The sequence below is a fragment of the Drosophila guanche genome, unplaced genomic scaffold (assembly GCF_900245975.1).
Source record: "Drosophila guanche unplaced genomic scaffold, DGUA_6, whole genome shotgun sequence".
In the NCBI taxonomy this organism is placed as follows: domain Eukaryota; kingdom Metazoa; phylum Arthropoda; class Insecta; order Diptera; family Drosophilidae; genus Drosophila; species Drosophila guanche.
The window spans coordinates 1,572,030-1,588,756 of NW_022995757.1; the positions used below are offsets into that span (position 1 = coordinate 1,572,030).

A 16,727-nucleotide genomic window follows, 5' to 3' on the forward strand; every position below is an offset into this window, starting at 1 on the left:
TTCGTGTTGGGTGAGAGAGAGAGAGAGAGAGAGAGAGAGGCAACAGCTTGTTATCAGCAGATCAGATCTACAGCTGCGTTCTTTTGAGACGTTTCGTGACTTTATTTCGGAGTGCCAAAGAATTGCACTGTGGAATGAGTTTGGCTGTTATTTATAGAATACAATTTCACGAGCTCCCTATCAATGTATGTAGCTCAAAGAGTGTGAGAATCTTTGGGGAATATATACATACATATATTCTGTATTTGAAAGAGTTAGGATGTATTCCCTTAGGATATGCCAATTACAATACTTTCATCGTTACATATTATGTACATATTATGTACATATGTATGTGCATTTATGTATGCTTTCACTGCTGTTCCCTTTCTGTGTGTCTGTTTAATCCCCTAATCTTCGTAGAGTATTAAAGTTTTCCCCAATTTAACGATGTATACGGTTCTGTTGCCGCCATAAAGGTTAACATAATGCTGCCCTATAACATCACACAATCACCCACTTACTGGGCAGAGGGAGAGGGCGGGAGAGACGGTAGGAAGGCAAAAGGCTTACACGCCCATAAACCTTTATGTTTTTTCAATTGAATTGTCCCGAATGTCAGAGCAAAACAGAAGGTAGAATGGATGGGAATGGATCCCTTTTGTTTGTTTTTTTTTTTTGGTAAGGGTAATAAAATTTGTTGCCGCTTGTCGCCACCATTGTTCTACGATGCGCGATTTTATGGGCACAACGTAAGGAAGACTTCAAGGAAAATCAACAAAACTTTATCTGAAAAATTATAGTTTCGGGGGTCCTCGTCGGTGTTATTAAAGCGAAATTATGCTCGGAATATTTGGGAAATTGTCTGGGAATGTGGGCGAAATATATTTGAAGGCAATTGCCGAATGGCTGAACGGAGGCATTGTGTCCCCCAGAAGTCAACAAGGCGCAACACGCACAGGACACAATGGGAGGCACGTACACATCGATTCGATTCGATTGTTGATTGGTTGAATGTGCTTATATGTATGTACATATATATATATATATGTATGTACATATGTATAAAGGATATGGTGTTTGTATGTTTATGTATGCAAAATCCACTTTTGTCCATTGATTGACTTTCAGAATCGAAATTTGGAGACAAAAGGCTGGCAGTAGTCCGGGAAAACAGCTTGCAATTGACAGCAAACGCAGCAGCGGCCGTGTGGGATGTGGCAGGGAAGGGCAGCCAGCAAAAGCCAGGAATCTATCATCAGAAGTGCATTATGGATGCAACACAATGCATTTTATATATGTATAAGGGGATATCGGGGAGATATTTGCATCATGTGTGCATTTTGGTGCATGAAAAGATCGTCGGCCAGGGGTGTGTAGGGGTAGACACACACATTTCGATAATCATTGACAGATGATGAAGGCAGCAGCAGCAGCAGCAGCGGCAGTTGTGAATCGATTGTCACTTGATTATGTATCCTGGATTGAGTGGAGTGTTAAACCATTTATGTATTTGTCCAATGGAAAAACCCATGTGTACAACATAGCAGCACACGAGCAGCTCACTCTTTTAACATCAATGCATTTAGAGAGAGAGAAAAAACTCAACAGAAAGCAACCCAAAAGATACACTTCGTTTTTTGGGCAGCGTACAACTAGTAACTAAAATATTCGTTTATAGGATCGATCCCACGTGGATCGATTTGTGTGAAAGAATGGCTGAAAATACATCCCCTTCCCAGGAGATGGCGAGGGAGCATCCTTCCTCGAACGAGGCACTGAATGAGCAGCCTTCCTTGCACGAGTCACTGGACGATAAGTCCATCAATTTGGCTTCCACAAGCGAATCAGATATTCAGATGGTAATCGCCGCAGAGCTGGAGAAAATGAAGGCCGACTACGAGAAGATGTTGAAGGAGAAATTGCGGACTGCGAGGAGAAGGTGGAGGTTGCCACTGACATCTTTCGACTAATTACGCAGCTGTCTCTGATCTGCCTTCACGAGGATCGTGAGCAGCGGCAGCAGCAGCAGCAGTCACTCCCATAAATACACATACAGATACGACACAGACACATAGATATTCATTCGATAAATACACCACAAATATCGTTAATTCAGCAGCTTTGGTAGCACAAATAAACGCATATTAATACACAGAAAAATTTAAACTAAAACTTTGAAGCGTTTTCCTTAGATGCAAATGCTTGAAGATACATTTTATTTCTTGTAGCTGCAACATCGTGCAGCCATTCTATTCCATGAATTCACTTCAGTTCTGCTGATTTTTTACTCACTCAAAAGTATCTTTGGGATTATTTCTTTGGCAAACAGCGGAAGAGGCGGCAATCCCCACATCAGAGATCAAATCTGCGGCAAAATGGGGCACGTATGCAGACAGGGGGCCCGAGAGGAGTAGAGGCAGAGAGACCGCGCATAAAGAACTTCAAATGGAGATTGAGAGATACGAGATACGGGACACGAGCGCTGCTCGTACCAGAGTGTGTTGCATAAGAAAATTGGGCCACCATTTGCTAGTACATAACTTTGGCTAACCTTTGGCGCGGGGCGCCACCTCCAGAGACAGAGAGAGGGGGAGGGCACATAACCGTTAGCCAAAGTAACTGCACTTCAGACACTCACAGAAAGACAGACAGAGAGAGAGAGAGAGAGAGATACAGACACACGAAAACGTAAGCGCTAAAGCAGCCATTTTGCTGGCAGACAAAAACACATATAAGAAATCCCACAATTTATTAGTGGAGACGAATGAAAGAGATTTCTCTGTAGAGGGAGAGAGAGAGAGTTAGAGAACAAGATAGGGAGTGCAGTGTGGGCTACGATGGTTATTTTGAGGTGTTTGGAATAAACAGGATATATGTATACATAGATTGTGGATCGCCTAAAAGTATCGAAATATTCATTAAGCTTACAGGGTTTTTGTGGCTAAAACTGCTCATTTGATGAGTAAAAAGTGTAACATATGCTTCGAGCCATATATACAAATGTGGGGTTTTTCGAGGCTGAAAATGCTACGCAGAATTTGCCAATTTTTAGTTACTGAGATTTCAATCAATGTCCTTGAACAAATGACACAATTTGCTGCTGAATTTGCATATTTGTATCTGCGTGTTTCCCAGTCTCTCTTCCGCTACATCTTTCTCGTGTATCTCTGTATATTTTGCGCTCGCTCTCCCCCGCTAGTTCTACTGTCACTTTGCATTTATTCTGGCTCACTTTCTTTGCTTTTGCTATTTTTCCGTGTGTGTGTATTTTTAGCCTCCGTTTTCCGCTTGGTTTTTGCTCCTTCAAAAAGTCAGAAATTGTTTTACGATGAATAAAGAGAGTAAACAAACGTGTAAATGTCAAATACACACACACATACATATTCCTGGAAGTGGTGGGGGGGAGGGAGTGGTGTTCCGAGGGGGTTCTTCCCCTAAGATACGACCCCTGGTTACGCGGCAGAAAAGAAAACAATTTAACGCAACGGTAGATAAACTTTTCTTAAACAGAGAGAGAGAGAGAGAGGCTCAACAACGACAACCTCGAGGACGATTTCGAGTGTCCTTGGCCCCCTTATTACCATCTCTTCATACCCTTCCATCACTCAATGGCTCTATTCTCAATAGAGATATATACGTTTGTTATACCCTGTACATTAATATATATTTTTAGGACAGAATTTATCATTACCACTTGACCCAAGAATTATTCTTCTTTTAAATAGAGAATCTCTAGTGAAATTAGTTTCGCAAAATGGGAGTGTGAGATGGGTATCCACATGGTCGAGCCACTCAACGGAAAGACCTCTTGCCCCTCTTGTGTCTTACTTTTATTGTTGTTTGAGTTTTAGAACCGAAATGAGCTTTCAAAATGTTTTATGCCCCATTTTCTGTGCTTATGCAATGGAGTTTTAAACCTCTCTTTGCCTCTCTTTTTGTATCTTTTTGTGCAGAACCCATCACCGAGGTCATTGGCGGCCCCGACCTGCACATCAACAAAGGATCCACCATCAATTTAACCTGCATTGTGAAATTTGCACCGGAACCACCGCCAACCGTCTCCTGGTCCCACAATCGCGAGGTGAGTGCGTCCCCAATCCCCAAAAACAAAACAAAAAAAACCCCCGCATCAAAATAAAAAAAAAACACCACATGACAGGTGCACGTGTACATATATGGGGGCTTACACTACATATACGATATAGGATGCGACAGTAAAGAAGAGAGAGCGAGGGATAAGAACAGCATCAATAATTATATTTGACAAGGGTCCGCCTCTCTCACTCCGCTTTCAGTTACGGCAGAGACATCTTACACTTTTTACGATTATTAGTGCTCGGCGGTAATATTTCTTTTCTTCCCCCCACACACCCAAATAACACTAAAGCAATCAGGGAACTCAACCAAAAAACCTCATTGTCAAAGATTTCTTTAAGTTGTGCAGGCTATTAGGCACTAGAACGAAGTGTCTTTAGAACACGCCTTTGTGGAATAGGTTTCGTAGAAGAAATACCATAGAAGTTAAGCCTAAAAGCTAGTTCGAAATTCGTTATGGCAGCAGACACATCTTAAGGTCATGGCTTGCCATTCTGAAACATCTGCAAGTTCTTGTCGATACGAAAAATGCACTGACGTAGCCTCAAAACTTTCGAATGAAATCTTAACAAAAAGACACAACACATATTAACGCCCCTAAAAGTGTACATTTTTCAAGACTTTCTAACTCTTGAATTTCGATTTTTAACTTTTGAACTTCCTTTACAGAATGATCCTAGATACAATAAGGTACAATATCCACCAACGCATCGGTCAAGCTTTTACATTTTTCTTTATGATTTGCTGTTTTGCTGTTGTAAATCCTGCAACCTGGCTGCTCTTTTGAGACTAAAACGACTGTCATTAATAAAAATTTAAATAACATGAGCTCTGGAGAGCCACAGACTCCGTCCCTTCCATCTCCTCTTCCCACAGCAAACCCAAGCAAACTCCAAAAATCTGTAGAACATTTCGTAGAGCAGCAGCGGCAGGCAGCTCCTGAAAGTTGTGTGTGGTACTAAGCTCTGTTTTTTTTTCTGTTTTGTTTGTTTCGTTTCTCTCTCTCGTGTTTTGGGTGTTATTCATTTCAGGTCATAAATTTCGATTCACCTCGCGGCGGCATATCATTAGTCACTGAGAAAGGTGTACTGACCACCAGCCGTCTCCTCGTCCAGAAGGCCATACAGGAGGATGAGGGCCTCTACACATGCGCCCCCTCAAATGCCAATCCCACATCGGTCCGCGTCCACATCGTTGATGGTGAGTAGAGGGCCAGACCCAGTGTCCGAGCAGCGCTCTGTGTGTCCTACTATGCAAAAAAGCGCCCTATGTATGTACCTTTCCTTTTTTTTGTTGTCGTATTGGTTAAAACGAGTGCCTGGTATGTCCGAATAAGGAAGCTCCTGGGTTACGAGGGGTTCCCTTTTTTAGGCAGGGTGGGGGGTTTTCAGCAAGACAAATGTGCGGGCGCCCAAAAGTCAACTAAGCTTTTGCCTCGGCTTTATTTGACAGACGAGCGGAGCAGTTAAGAGCGGAGCGGAACAGAGCGAGCGTTTGGTCCAGTGATTGACGACAAGTTTTTCCTACACCGGAGACGCTTCGGGGAGATGACATTAAACATAGAGATTGCTGCAGACATGAGTCGGCGGGGGGCAGAGAGTAGTCCCTGGGGGCAAACGACTGAGCCAACAATTAGGTGTATAACTTTTGAGCTCTGCTCCGCAATGAAAACGGAGTTAAAGCTTCAAGTAGAAACAAGAAAAATATAAAAATATACAGGGAAAATGATTGAAAGCGATTATTATTGTTTAATTAATATTTATAGAATATTCTTGTGGTTACGCTACGAATAATAAATGCCGGAAAATATTTACTGTATGGAATGCATTTGCCTTGAAAAATGTTTATAAAAAAGTACTAATTAATAGTTGTTGAAAATACTACCAAATGCTACCAAATGTTTTGTATGCACATATTTAGTATTTTGTTTTTTAATTTTTAGAATATATAATCGACTTTTGTAATACGCGAAATATGGAAGATTTGAGAGAGAAATTTCTGAATGCAGTGAGCAAGAGAGAGATTTATTTTTCTAAACACAATATATAGTTTGGTCTGACTTTCCAGAGGAGTTTAGGAGCTTCGGTGGTGAACCAGAACGGCCTGGGTGCGACGGTATGTACATACATAGAATCGATTCCAAAAAAAAAAACACTATCTTGTATCTTTTTTGTAAAAAACAAACATTTGAGGACAGAAAAAAGAACAAGGAATGGGTTTTTAACATAATTGGAAACCCCATTCCGACAAAATGTCCCGAAATAGATAATGTCCTGTGTCGAAATTATAAAATGAAGGCGGTACATATTCGGTAATATTTGTGGGACATTATCTGAAATGGCAACAATATTTTGATGAAGTGTTTTCTTTATAGTTTTCTTTCAGATTTTGTTGGTGTTGTAAAATTGTTATTTTCGATTCCGTATCTGTTAGATTGTATCCCTATTTCTTCCCCATTACTAGTGATTCAAAACTATATAAAAAATTTTATGAGTTTCGAAAAATCGGCAAACAATTTGGCTCTTCTCTCCCTAAAAGTATTTAACGTTTAAGCAAACATACCCGATTTTGTGTTTAAAACCAAAAGTGTAACAAAAAAAAACCACCTCATTCAATCCGTTTCATACACATTAAATATAAGCGCTTCTTATCCGATAAAACATTTAAAAATGGATTGCTATTTCACATTAACTTCAGGATGTTGCCTAGAATTACATTTTGGTTGATACAATGATCAAATATTATATTTTCTTGCATGTCTTTCCTTTAAATTCCACTTCGACAGGAACGATTGACAAGAATGTTTTGAGGAAATCATGGAAAGCTTTTCCAAAGTTATAGGAGTACATGCATCATAATTTGTATAACTATGTTATCCGGAATCTCTTTAGGGGAACAATTTGAGGACCAAGTGTTAGCCAATATTCCAAGGAGGGGAGGGGTACACACAAAATCATAGATACTCATTTATGCACACACAAATGAACACAGACACACACACACACATGGAAAAGTCAAAGAAAATTAGTTGCGGAAAAAGTTTGAGCATCAACATTTGCGCAAGTTTTGACTCGTTTATGCCGCAGACGCCGCAGCCACTGTGTTGAGCTTTGGGTGGTTTTCGACTCCAATCTACGCCCCCATCTACTCGGCCGGGTTCGAGGCGCCCATCCGCCTTCCGGCTTCCGCTGAGGCCGGAAAAAAGCGCTTACAAAGCAAAAAGTTTAACAACTTGAGCGCAAATGACTTTGGCGTGTAAGCGGCACGCTACAACAAATATGCCCCTGGAATTAGACTAAAAATAACAGCAACAGCGGCAACAACAGCAGCAGCTGACACTCTGGCAAAAAGGCCAGAAGCAGGAGGAACAGCAGGAACGGGGAAAGTGGCAGGAGTAGCAGTAGCAGTAGCAGTAGCACTACCAGGCAGTGGTAGCAAGCAACTTGTTAAGTGGAACAACTGCTGAAACTTAAGTAATTAACACAAGTTGTTTGCGCCCCAACGTTGCCACAGGGCCAGTGCCACACAGCGCCATGGGGCATGGAGATTGATGGGGTGGCCGGGTGGCCGGGTGGCAGCTTCTGCTGCCAGCGGGACGCTTTCCACCACACTTCCAACTAGTTTATTTAATAAAAGTATCTGACTACCACTCACCCCCCCTCCGAGCACGACTCACCAAAAGGCAGCAGAAAGCCAAATTGAAATCGACACAAAAGCCGCCCAAATGCCGGCAAAATAGAGAGATCAGTCGTGGCCTTCCAGTAGGGAAGAGCAGCAGCCACTACCCCTTCCATCCCATCCGTTTGGAGTATTCCTCTTTGAGCAACCAAGCATAACTAAGAAGGTAAATGAGTTTTTATTTCGGTGCAAAGAAAACAGAGGAAGAAATATCCATCGCGATAACAGACTTTTGCTCCGAACTTGATTTTAATTGTCGAAGGGAATCCACTCTGGGTGACTTTCCTTCCTTAAAATCAAAGATTAAAAAATAACTTTCGGCCCTCCATCATTATTTGCATATACATAGATATAATATTTGAATTCATGAGGAGTTTCTCCACTCAGAAGCTCATTCATTCAATCACTCAGTCCACTTTGTCTGCACAGAGTTCATTCGCATGCGCTTAAGCTCTTTCTCCTGTCGCCTGAACTCCTATATTGTGTGAGTACTCATACATAAATATCTTAGTTGTTGCATTATTGATAATGCCTGGTCTTTCAGCATCAAAGCCAACAACAAAAGCCGCTTACTGCTGTATGTTTTTGCTTGTCTTTTTGGGAATCAGAGGATGCGATCATTACACCAAGACGCACAAAAATCGACTGACATCAAAGTCATTTTCATTAATTGAACTGATTCGGGTGTCCTGCAAGCGGTCCATTCGACCACACGCAATCCATACAAAAACCCCAATCCAATTAGGTATAGTTTCTATGACGCTTTTATCTTTGCCAGAGAGAGAGAGAGAGGAAGAGAGAGTGTCCTTTCCGCCTTCACCTTCTGCTACGGCCACTCCTTCATTACTGTCATAAGTGGACGAACGATTCATTGTGTCTCCTCTCCAAGTGCTCCTCCTTCTCAAATGCTTAATTATGTCAAACCGTATTAACTGAGCAGACCAGACGCTCGCTCCTTTCGGTTCCATCTTATATCCTTCGTAATTAGTGGACGCTTCGTACGATGGAACGTTGTTGCTCCTGGTTATTGGCCATTGTCGTTTAGCATTCGGCATGGCATGGAAACTTTTCAAAATGCTTAGCAGCCAAAGAACTTGGGGCAAAATGGTTTGCGAAATCTGCATTCAGTTCAAAGCAAAAAAGATAGAGACACACACAAAGATAGAGAGAGAGAGAGAAAGAGGAGGAAAGACACTTAAGTAACAGCTCATGATGCGGCATCAACGAACTCGTAAAGGACGAACGATGCATGATAATTGAAGCAGCAGTCGCCGCGTAGCACTGAAACACAGACAGAGACTCGGAGACTCTCCGCGAGCGCATTTCATGCCAAAATTTATGGCTCCCGTATCTGGCATCTGTGTGCTCCATCTACCCCCATCGGCACCCCTCCCCACCACCGCCAAGATGCCACTCAAGGCACCCATGGCCCCTGTTCCCTGGCCCATTCTGGACCCCCTGGCTCCAAAAAGTAGTTGGGCAGTTGAATACCCTGTAATTAAAGAGGTTTAACACAGAATGCAACAGATGACTTGGACGATTTTTACCATGCTGTCAACGAAGAAATGCAAATACATTTCTCAGATTCATTAAAGTAGAATTGTGAAAGTTTGTCAAATACGATAGGACTTTCCGTTCATTTTTTATCCGAGTTAAATTTTATGTTAAATATTGAAGAATTCATCTAAATCCTCCTTACATTGCGAAGCCAAAAAGAGTGTCCCATATTCGTATTCGTAGAAGCGAAATCCCTTCTGTTGGTTGCTGCTGCCTGTTCATCTTTTGTGTGTTCTTTTTTTAGCCAGTAGCTTGGCGTTTTTATTGCCGGCAATTAAGTTAATAGGCAATAAAGCTGCTGGATTTGCCAGCCATCGCCAGTGGCAGGGCCAGGAGGAGCAGCAAAAGCATGCAGATGCAGATGCAGATACAGATACATCCCATAGATGCAAGCTAAAGTCCCCTCTCCTCCTTTGGCAGATTTCTCTGGCATGAAAAGTGCTGCAGCTTTCAAATTAACCTTTTTTCCATCACTCAATTGCTGGGGATGTATCCGAAAGATACTTTGGCAAAACTGATTTAAGTCGCTAGGCAATTAATTAATAAGAAAAATACTTGTCGGATAAGAACTAGAAAGCAATTTCTCTATGAGTTAAAAATACAAAATTTGTTTGTAAATAGTAAATATCATTTATTCTATGTCTCGGTTGTGGATTTAAGCCAAAAATCAGATTTAAATCAATTTTATAAAGACAAGAACCTGTCCGAATGAAATATATGTACAGTAAGAAATCGGTATGATATCTTTAAATGTTTCATAAGATGGTTCTGGAACTCGGCTGGCACCGAATCGATATTAAAAGAGCGGTCTGCAGAATCTATGCACTCAAAACCAAGTCAAAATTTGAGTATTCAAATTGATTGCAGTGCATTGGCACACATCGAAGCGTTTTTGAATGCATTCTGCAGGTGTGTTCATACATGTGTGGGTGTCGTAGGAGCCGCTTTATGTGAGTGTGTGTGTGTTTGCATCCCCCTGCTTGCATCTTTGCTGTGTGTGGATGTGTCTCACACATCGTATCTGTTACCTCCGACCCGATTGGCACCCGTTGTGATAAATTTCTCGTTATTCATTTGCAGGCGAACATCCGGCGGCCATGCATCATGGAAACTCGGCGCCAGCTCAGCCACCGCCTGTGATCTCAGTGTTGATGGCCATCTGCAGCACTCTGATCCTGTTGCACGCCTCTGCCTGCTGCAGCCCAACCCTACCCAAGATGAGGACACAGCAACTGCAACGAGGAGGCAACAACAATGGACAGCAGAGGGACATCGACGGTGGAGAGCAGCAGATGGAGAGGAATTCGTTGGTGCCAGGCACATGACTAGCCGGCCCCCGCGTAACCGGAGCCGGAGCCGGAAATGCCATCGAAATGCCAACTGGGATGCAGTACTAAATATTCCAAGAGCGAGCTACACAGAGAGAGAGAGAGTGAGGCGTGGGGGTGGAGGGTGTGCTGCTCTCTGGTTTTCCGTTCCAGTTTCAGGATCCTTCCAGCCAACGCCTTGGTTTTGCGTTCTCCAAAACGTTTCGTTTCTCCCCTTTGCCCCACTCCCATCGATGTGGTCTCTCATTTTTCGCTCTATGAGTGGAATGCAGAGGGGGCGGGGCATACGTGAGTACATCCTTTTATCACTAAATTAAGTAGTCGTTAGATAAGGTCATTTTCGGGCTAAAACTGGAACTGTAACGAAGGGAAAAACAAAGAGCAAAACCCACAGAAGAAAAAAAAACAACAAAATAAACACAGAACGAAAGAACGAACGATTTTCTTCATGTTCATGCAACATGTTCTTGCAACAAAACCATAAAATCCATAAGTACATAAAAATAAACCCATTGTAAATAAGGCATCAGATGAGAGATTGCCAGCAGATCATAAAAAAATTACAACAAAATACAAAAGATACAGATACAAGTGGGGAAACAGAAGATAGATATTGATTGCATTGCATAATGGATTCAGACTCCCCTGTTTTGATATGGATCCATTCCATTCTATAAGCTATAGGTGTCTAAAGATAAATACATACTCGTAAATATATTACATACATATATGCGCGCAAAAACAGATACAAATACAGATAAATATAGACAAAAAAGAAAAAGAGATTCCTCGAAATTTGAGGAAGAAAAAGTGTTTTTTTTTAGGCTTAAGTTCAAGACTATAGTAAAATCTAAGAAAAAACGAAACATACAGAGAGAAGACGAAAGAGGAAAAGGAGTAGCAGAATATACAGAAAGATACATAGGTGCAGGATACAGAAGGATTGTCTAGTGATGTAAGCAAAGCTAAGCAACAAACAAAAACTGGAAAGGAAAACTTAGTATAATTGTATTTTTTTTTGTGTCTCATCAGATCTGATCAGAATATTAATCCGTTTAGCTCTCTATCTCTATATAGAAATTGTTGTTGTATGTGTGAGAACAGATATAAAAGATACATATATAGAGAAAAGCTACAGATACAGATACAAATAAATAACTATCCGATTAACGAAAGGCATATTGCTATTGAAACACTCTCTCTCTCTCTATCTCTCTAAATCTATCTCTATCTCTCTATATAGACTTCTATCTCCTTCACACACAGACAGCGCACCCACACAGATTCATACATAGATACATACTATAGAAACTCTATCTCTAAGCCAAGCTGACAAAAGGATAAGTTTAGAAAGAAAGAAAGAAAGAATCCGCGATCCCACCCCACACACAAGAAGACAGGGTCTAACCCTCCATTCTCCTCTTGATCCCAGAAAGAAAAATAAGCGAGACATCCCCATTGCCCCCTTTCATTCCAACCAACCCTTACTGTGAACCCATTTCTCATGCTCTTAAGATAAAAGAAAAACAAAAACAGAAAGATAAATATACAGATACTCTCCGTACTAAAAGCATAATTACATGGAATATGGCATAACTCTAACAAAAAACGTAAGAAGAAACATGGCAAGATCCCGAACAAAGTATATTTTATAAATGTGATGACGTTTAGAAAATTAAAAATGTATTAAAGAAACAGAAAAAACCAAAAAACCAAAAGACCAAAAAACAAATACAAACAAAGCAAAAAAACAAAAAATGGAAAATGAAACCCAAGCAAAAAAAAAGTGTAAGAGAAATGTCAGCGATATCCAAAGATATTCTTATGAATCTCTTGGGAAATTCCCTTCAATATAGGATTATCTTCTCTTGAAAACCCCCCACATCCCTCCCCTTCACCATCGACAACAGAAATATTGCTCCTGAGACGGTTCTGCAATATCTGCGTAAAATAATGGTAGAAAAGTGATCTATAGAAAAGAGGAGAAGCAGAAAGAAATGCTTTGATGGTTACTTGATTGTGAAGTGATGGAACTCCCATATAAAATCAGCAGTCGATTGCAAAGCATTCCTTCAAGTAGAATAGGTAGAAAAAGGGTGAAGAATAGGAGTATGAGGAGTCGTAGGAGTATATACTATTTGATCTACTTGTCCATCATCAAATCGCATTGCACTAGAGAGCCCTAAGCAGCGGATCAGAACAGAACAAAAAAAAAAGAGGAGGGGAAAAACTGAATGTAATTCAAATACCAAATTTAAAAAAGAAACTAAAATCAATTTCTATATATGTATGTATGTATATGTATATGAATATGTATAAAATAAGGGTGAAAACAAAAAAAATTAAGTCCATGTTGCAAAACTACGAATGAACAGAAAATAAACACATGAGGGTATCACAATGATGATAATAATGATACCATAAACGATAAGCGATAATTAAAAATGTGTCGAGCCCCGAAAGGAATTTATGTTCGATTCGATACGTCTGTACATTAATTTTTGTTGTTTTTCTATGGTTTTACCACCCGCCAGCCACACCTCCAAAATGATTTAATTAATGAGAGAAATCGCAAAAAAACAAAAAAAAAAACACAAAAAAAGCAAATACAATTTTTAATGAGATACATGTGTTAAAGTACAGAATTTTAAGGTGACAAATTGCAAAAACACAAAAAAAAACAAAGAAAAAACAGAACAATTTTAAATGTGAATTAAATTTAAAAAAAACCATAAAAAAGAAAATGCCCGAACAAATATCTATGGTATATGTGTGTGTTGCCTTCCAAAGCGATAAAAAATGGAACACTTTCAAAAATATTACGATTCATGAATAAAAAAAATATAAAAAAATACAGAAATACTTATACAGTAACATCAGCAAAGATCAGATACAGATATAGAATCCATATGTGACATGAGACATACTCGTTCGAAGAAGAGGAACAAAATAACAGCATCAGACTGCCACAGCACCTAACGATAGTCGATCGATGCTATTCAAATGTTCCCATAAGCAAAAGGCTACATTCGTTTCAGTGATTCTTCATTTTCTGGCATGCTTTCGGATGGAACGCTGTGGCAATTGTTCAAGAACAAATACATACCCACTTTGTGAGTGATTCCAAAAAAAAAGGGTTTGAATACTACAATTGCATGAGGTTTTTGAAATGAAATTAGTAACCTTAACGGAAAGGATATACACACAGAAAACACACAGGTACACCAGAGATACACCAGGGATACAGACACAGCAGAAATACAGATACAGATACACATTCCATATATCGATCAAAACGAATACCGAAAAGAGGCATGCAATTCAGAAAAACTATGAATTCAATAAAAAAAACTGTATAAGAAACAAAAAAATATATATAAATGCGCTTTTGATTTTCTTATGCCAGTGGGACTTTGGGACTTTCTAACATTCATTAACCAATGCCGAAGAAATCGATTAGGGGTCCAGAAAGGAATAGAGTGTACACTGAGTTGCATTGGCATTGCCAGTAAATGTGATCATTTCAGAGAGAAAAAGAGGTAAGTGGTTCAGGGAAAACGTTCCGAGAAAAAATCGAATCAAAAATACAGATTTTTCATTACGAACTTTATCCAAGCATATTTAAAGTCCAGATTTGGGTGAGATCGAAGTCATAGACGGGCAATAAAATATTCTAAAATAGCTAAAGGCTTTGCAGCGATAGTTTTCCAAAGAGACTTTTGGACTTTTTCCACGTTGATTGCATGAGCAGTTCGCTCGATTGATTGTCCATTCGATTGTTCATTGTCCACTTTCATTCCTGATTTATTGTAATTAATTTTTAATTTACTAGAAGGCTTTAAATGAACGAAACTTTGTCTCTTCGTAAATGTATCTTTGCTCTCTCTCTCTCTCTCTCTATCTCGCTGTCTCTTTCTTTGTGTCTCTATCCCTCTTACCCTCCCTGTCTCTGTAGTCCGTGGTGTATCCCTCTCTCTCCTTCTTTCATTGGTTTTTATTGAATATTTTAATTGATTGCATTTTGCATTGTCATTTTTGATTGCATTGCAGCTCTCCCCTTTTTAATACCCCACAATCACATGAAGATCCAGGTATCTCTGAAGGAAACGTAACAATCAAACATATATGCAATAATTTGCATCACCAAATTCTTAATAATCCTAGAGAAATTTAAACTCGTAAACTCTTTATTTGTTTTTATCTACCCAATATTTCCATTCATGTATATTCCCGTAGCGTCCAGAGTATCTCATGTTCGAATCGCTTTGCTTAATCGTTCTCTCCTTTTTTTTGCTACTTATGTATGTACTTTTTCCGTTTTTATCGTTTTTATGCTGTTGTTTTTATGTTGCCTGAAACTCTGTGGGTTTTCTCTTTTATTTTTTATTCATTTATTTATTGTTTTATTGGTTTTTCATACCCTGCAACTCAGTCCTCTTTTCTCTGTGTAAATTAATTTACATAATGCATGACACTTTCAGAATCATGGACGCGAAGGCAGACGTGGACATGGACGTGGGACATGGGACAATTGCTTTGAGCGTTGGGCGTTCGGCGGACCATAGCGATGTGAATGGAAAATGGCCATAAATAACGCCCGCCACTTGGTCCTGCTCTCTCTCTCTCTCTGGTGCTCTCTCAGTCACTCTCACTCTCTCTGTCTCTTCATATTAACTTAATTAGTTGAGAGCGATATTTTCTTACTCTTTCGCGTGCCGTCCGCTTCGTTCCCCCACTCGTCGCACTTTTATTTTCGAATTTAATCGCAATTTTATTTAATGTTTTTATAATGAGACACTGAACAGAATGGGGTGGGGTGGGGTGGCGCGGGGCGGGGACCGACCATGCACCCATATGAACTATTAATAATAATATCCCCCGATCAGTGATAAGGCATGTGTGCAAGTGTGGAGCAGGAGGGGGGAATAATGCGATTGAAATCGTTTTGGCAGCATTGTCTGACAGTTTTCATTACGGACCTTAACGTCGCGCCGTCGAAACAATGTATCCCATACAGCGGGGACATGGGATAATACAATGATTGCATTGAAAGCCAATTCTTTCTGATTGGTTAAGGGATTTGTAAGGCAGAAACTGAATTGAGAACAGCAACGGAAGAACTTATTAAAGTTTATGCACACATGTATGTATTGCCATTAGAACCCCTAGGGAACTGATCGTAGAATATACCCGAAGAGTAACCTCGGTACTCCGTTGTACACCTCTGCGTCTCATTTTCTCTTTCCTCTCAACCAGAACCACACCCCGCGCAACGCTGCGGAGAGAGAGCAAAAACGAGAGAGAGAGAGCAGTAGTAGGCCTTATTCACCAGAAAACAGATCAGCGACCGAAAGCAGTAGCCAATGTAAATTGCAACAAAAATTTCATTTACAGCGCATTTGATTTCTCTCTCTTTCTACAGCTGCTCTCTCTTCTTCAACTGCTCTCTCTCTCTCTCTCTTCAGCTTTGAGTCGGGAGCACTGAAATTACGGTAAATTACTACTGAGGCTGTACCCTCTAGAATGTACAAAATACATACTGGTCCATGGTTAGCCCACGCATATGCATCGGCAAGACAAAGAAAATAAAAATAAAATTGTTGGAAAGGAAAGGAAAGGTTCTCCGGAGGGGGTGCTCCAGAGAGGGCTTATCTGTTCAATTATGTTATCTGCATTTTTTATATATGGTAAAATGGGTATCGCATGTTTCTATCACTTCCTGCTTTAATTTTGCTGCGGCCAGAAGTATATTTGAGTCGGCTCTCATTACCGTTTTCCCCCGCTCTTCCATTGTCCATTTGTCGTTGCTTTTTATTATTATTTTATTATTTACGCTCGCTTTGTTTTTGAGCATGCTTTTCTTTATTTTGGGCGTCGGCGTTTCAAGTATTTTAACAAATTTTACAACTTTTTAAGCGGCGTGACCCCCCGAAAAGGCGGAGTACAAGCCACCTGCCACATTGCCACATCCTTTGGCCCGTTTGCCCCTTAGGACACCGGACCCCTTGGGCACTGCCCTTTGCCACTGTCAGTGCGCCCGCCCACCACACGCCCAGAAATTTCGTTGGCCTTGGCTTCTGGTGGTGT

At 40.4% G+C, this 16,727-nt stretch overlaps 1 protein-coding gene across 2 annotated transcripts in view; it reads left to right on the forward strand.

The window, feature by feature from the left end:
* LOC117590246 (zwei Ig domain protein zig-8) overlaps nucleotides 1–12,171 on the forward strand; it is a 43,311-nt gene extending 31,140 nt beyond the window's left edge. Inside the window, exons 4-7 of one of the 2 annotated variants that reach the window (XM_034282717.1) lie at nucleotides 3,936–4,063; nucleotides 4,747–4,767; nucleotides 5,109–5,277; nucleotides 10,393–12,171. In XM_034282717.1, coding sequence (XP_034138608.1) covers nucleotides 3,936–4,063; nucleotides 4,747–4,767; nucleotides 5,109–5,277; nucleotides 10,393–10,637 — 563 coding nt within the window. In that variant the 3' untranslated portion in view covers nucleotides 10,638–12,171. The remainder of the gene's footprint in view (nucleotides 1–3,935; nucleotides 4,064–4,746; nucleotides 4,768–5,108; nucleotides 5,278–10,392) is intronic. The other variant, XM_034282719.1, reaches the window with a different exon arrangement.
* The last annotated feature ends 4,556 nt before the right edge of the window (nucleotides 12,172–16,727 follow it).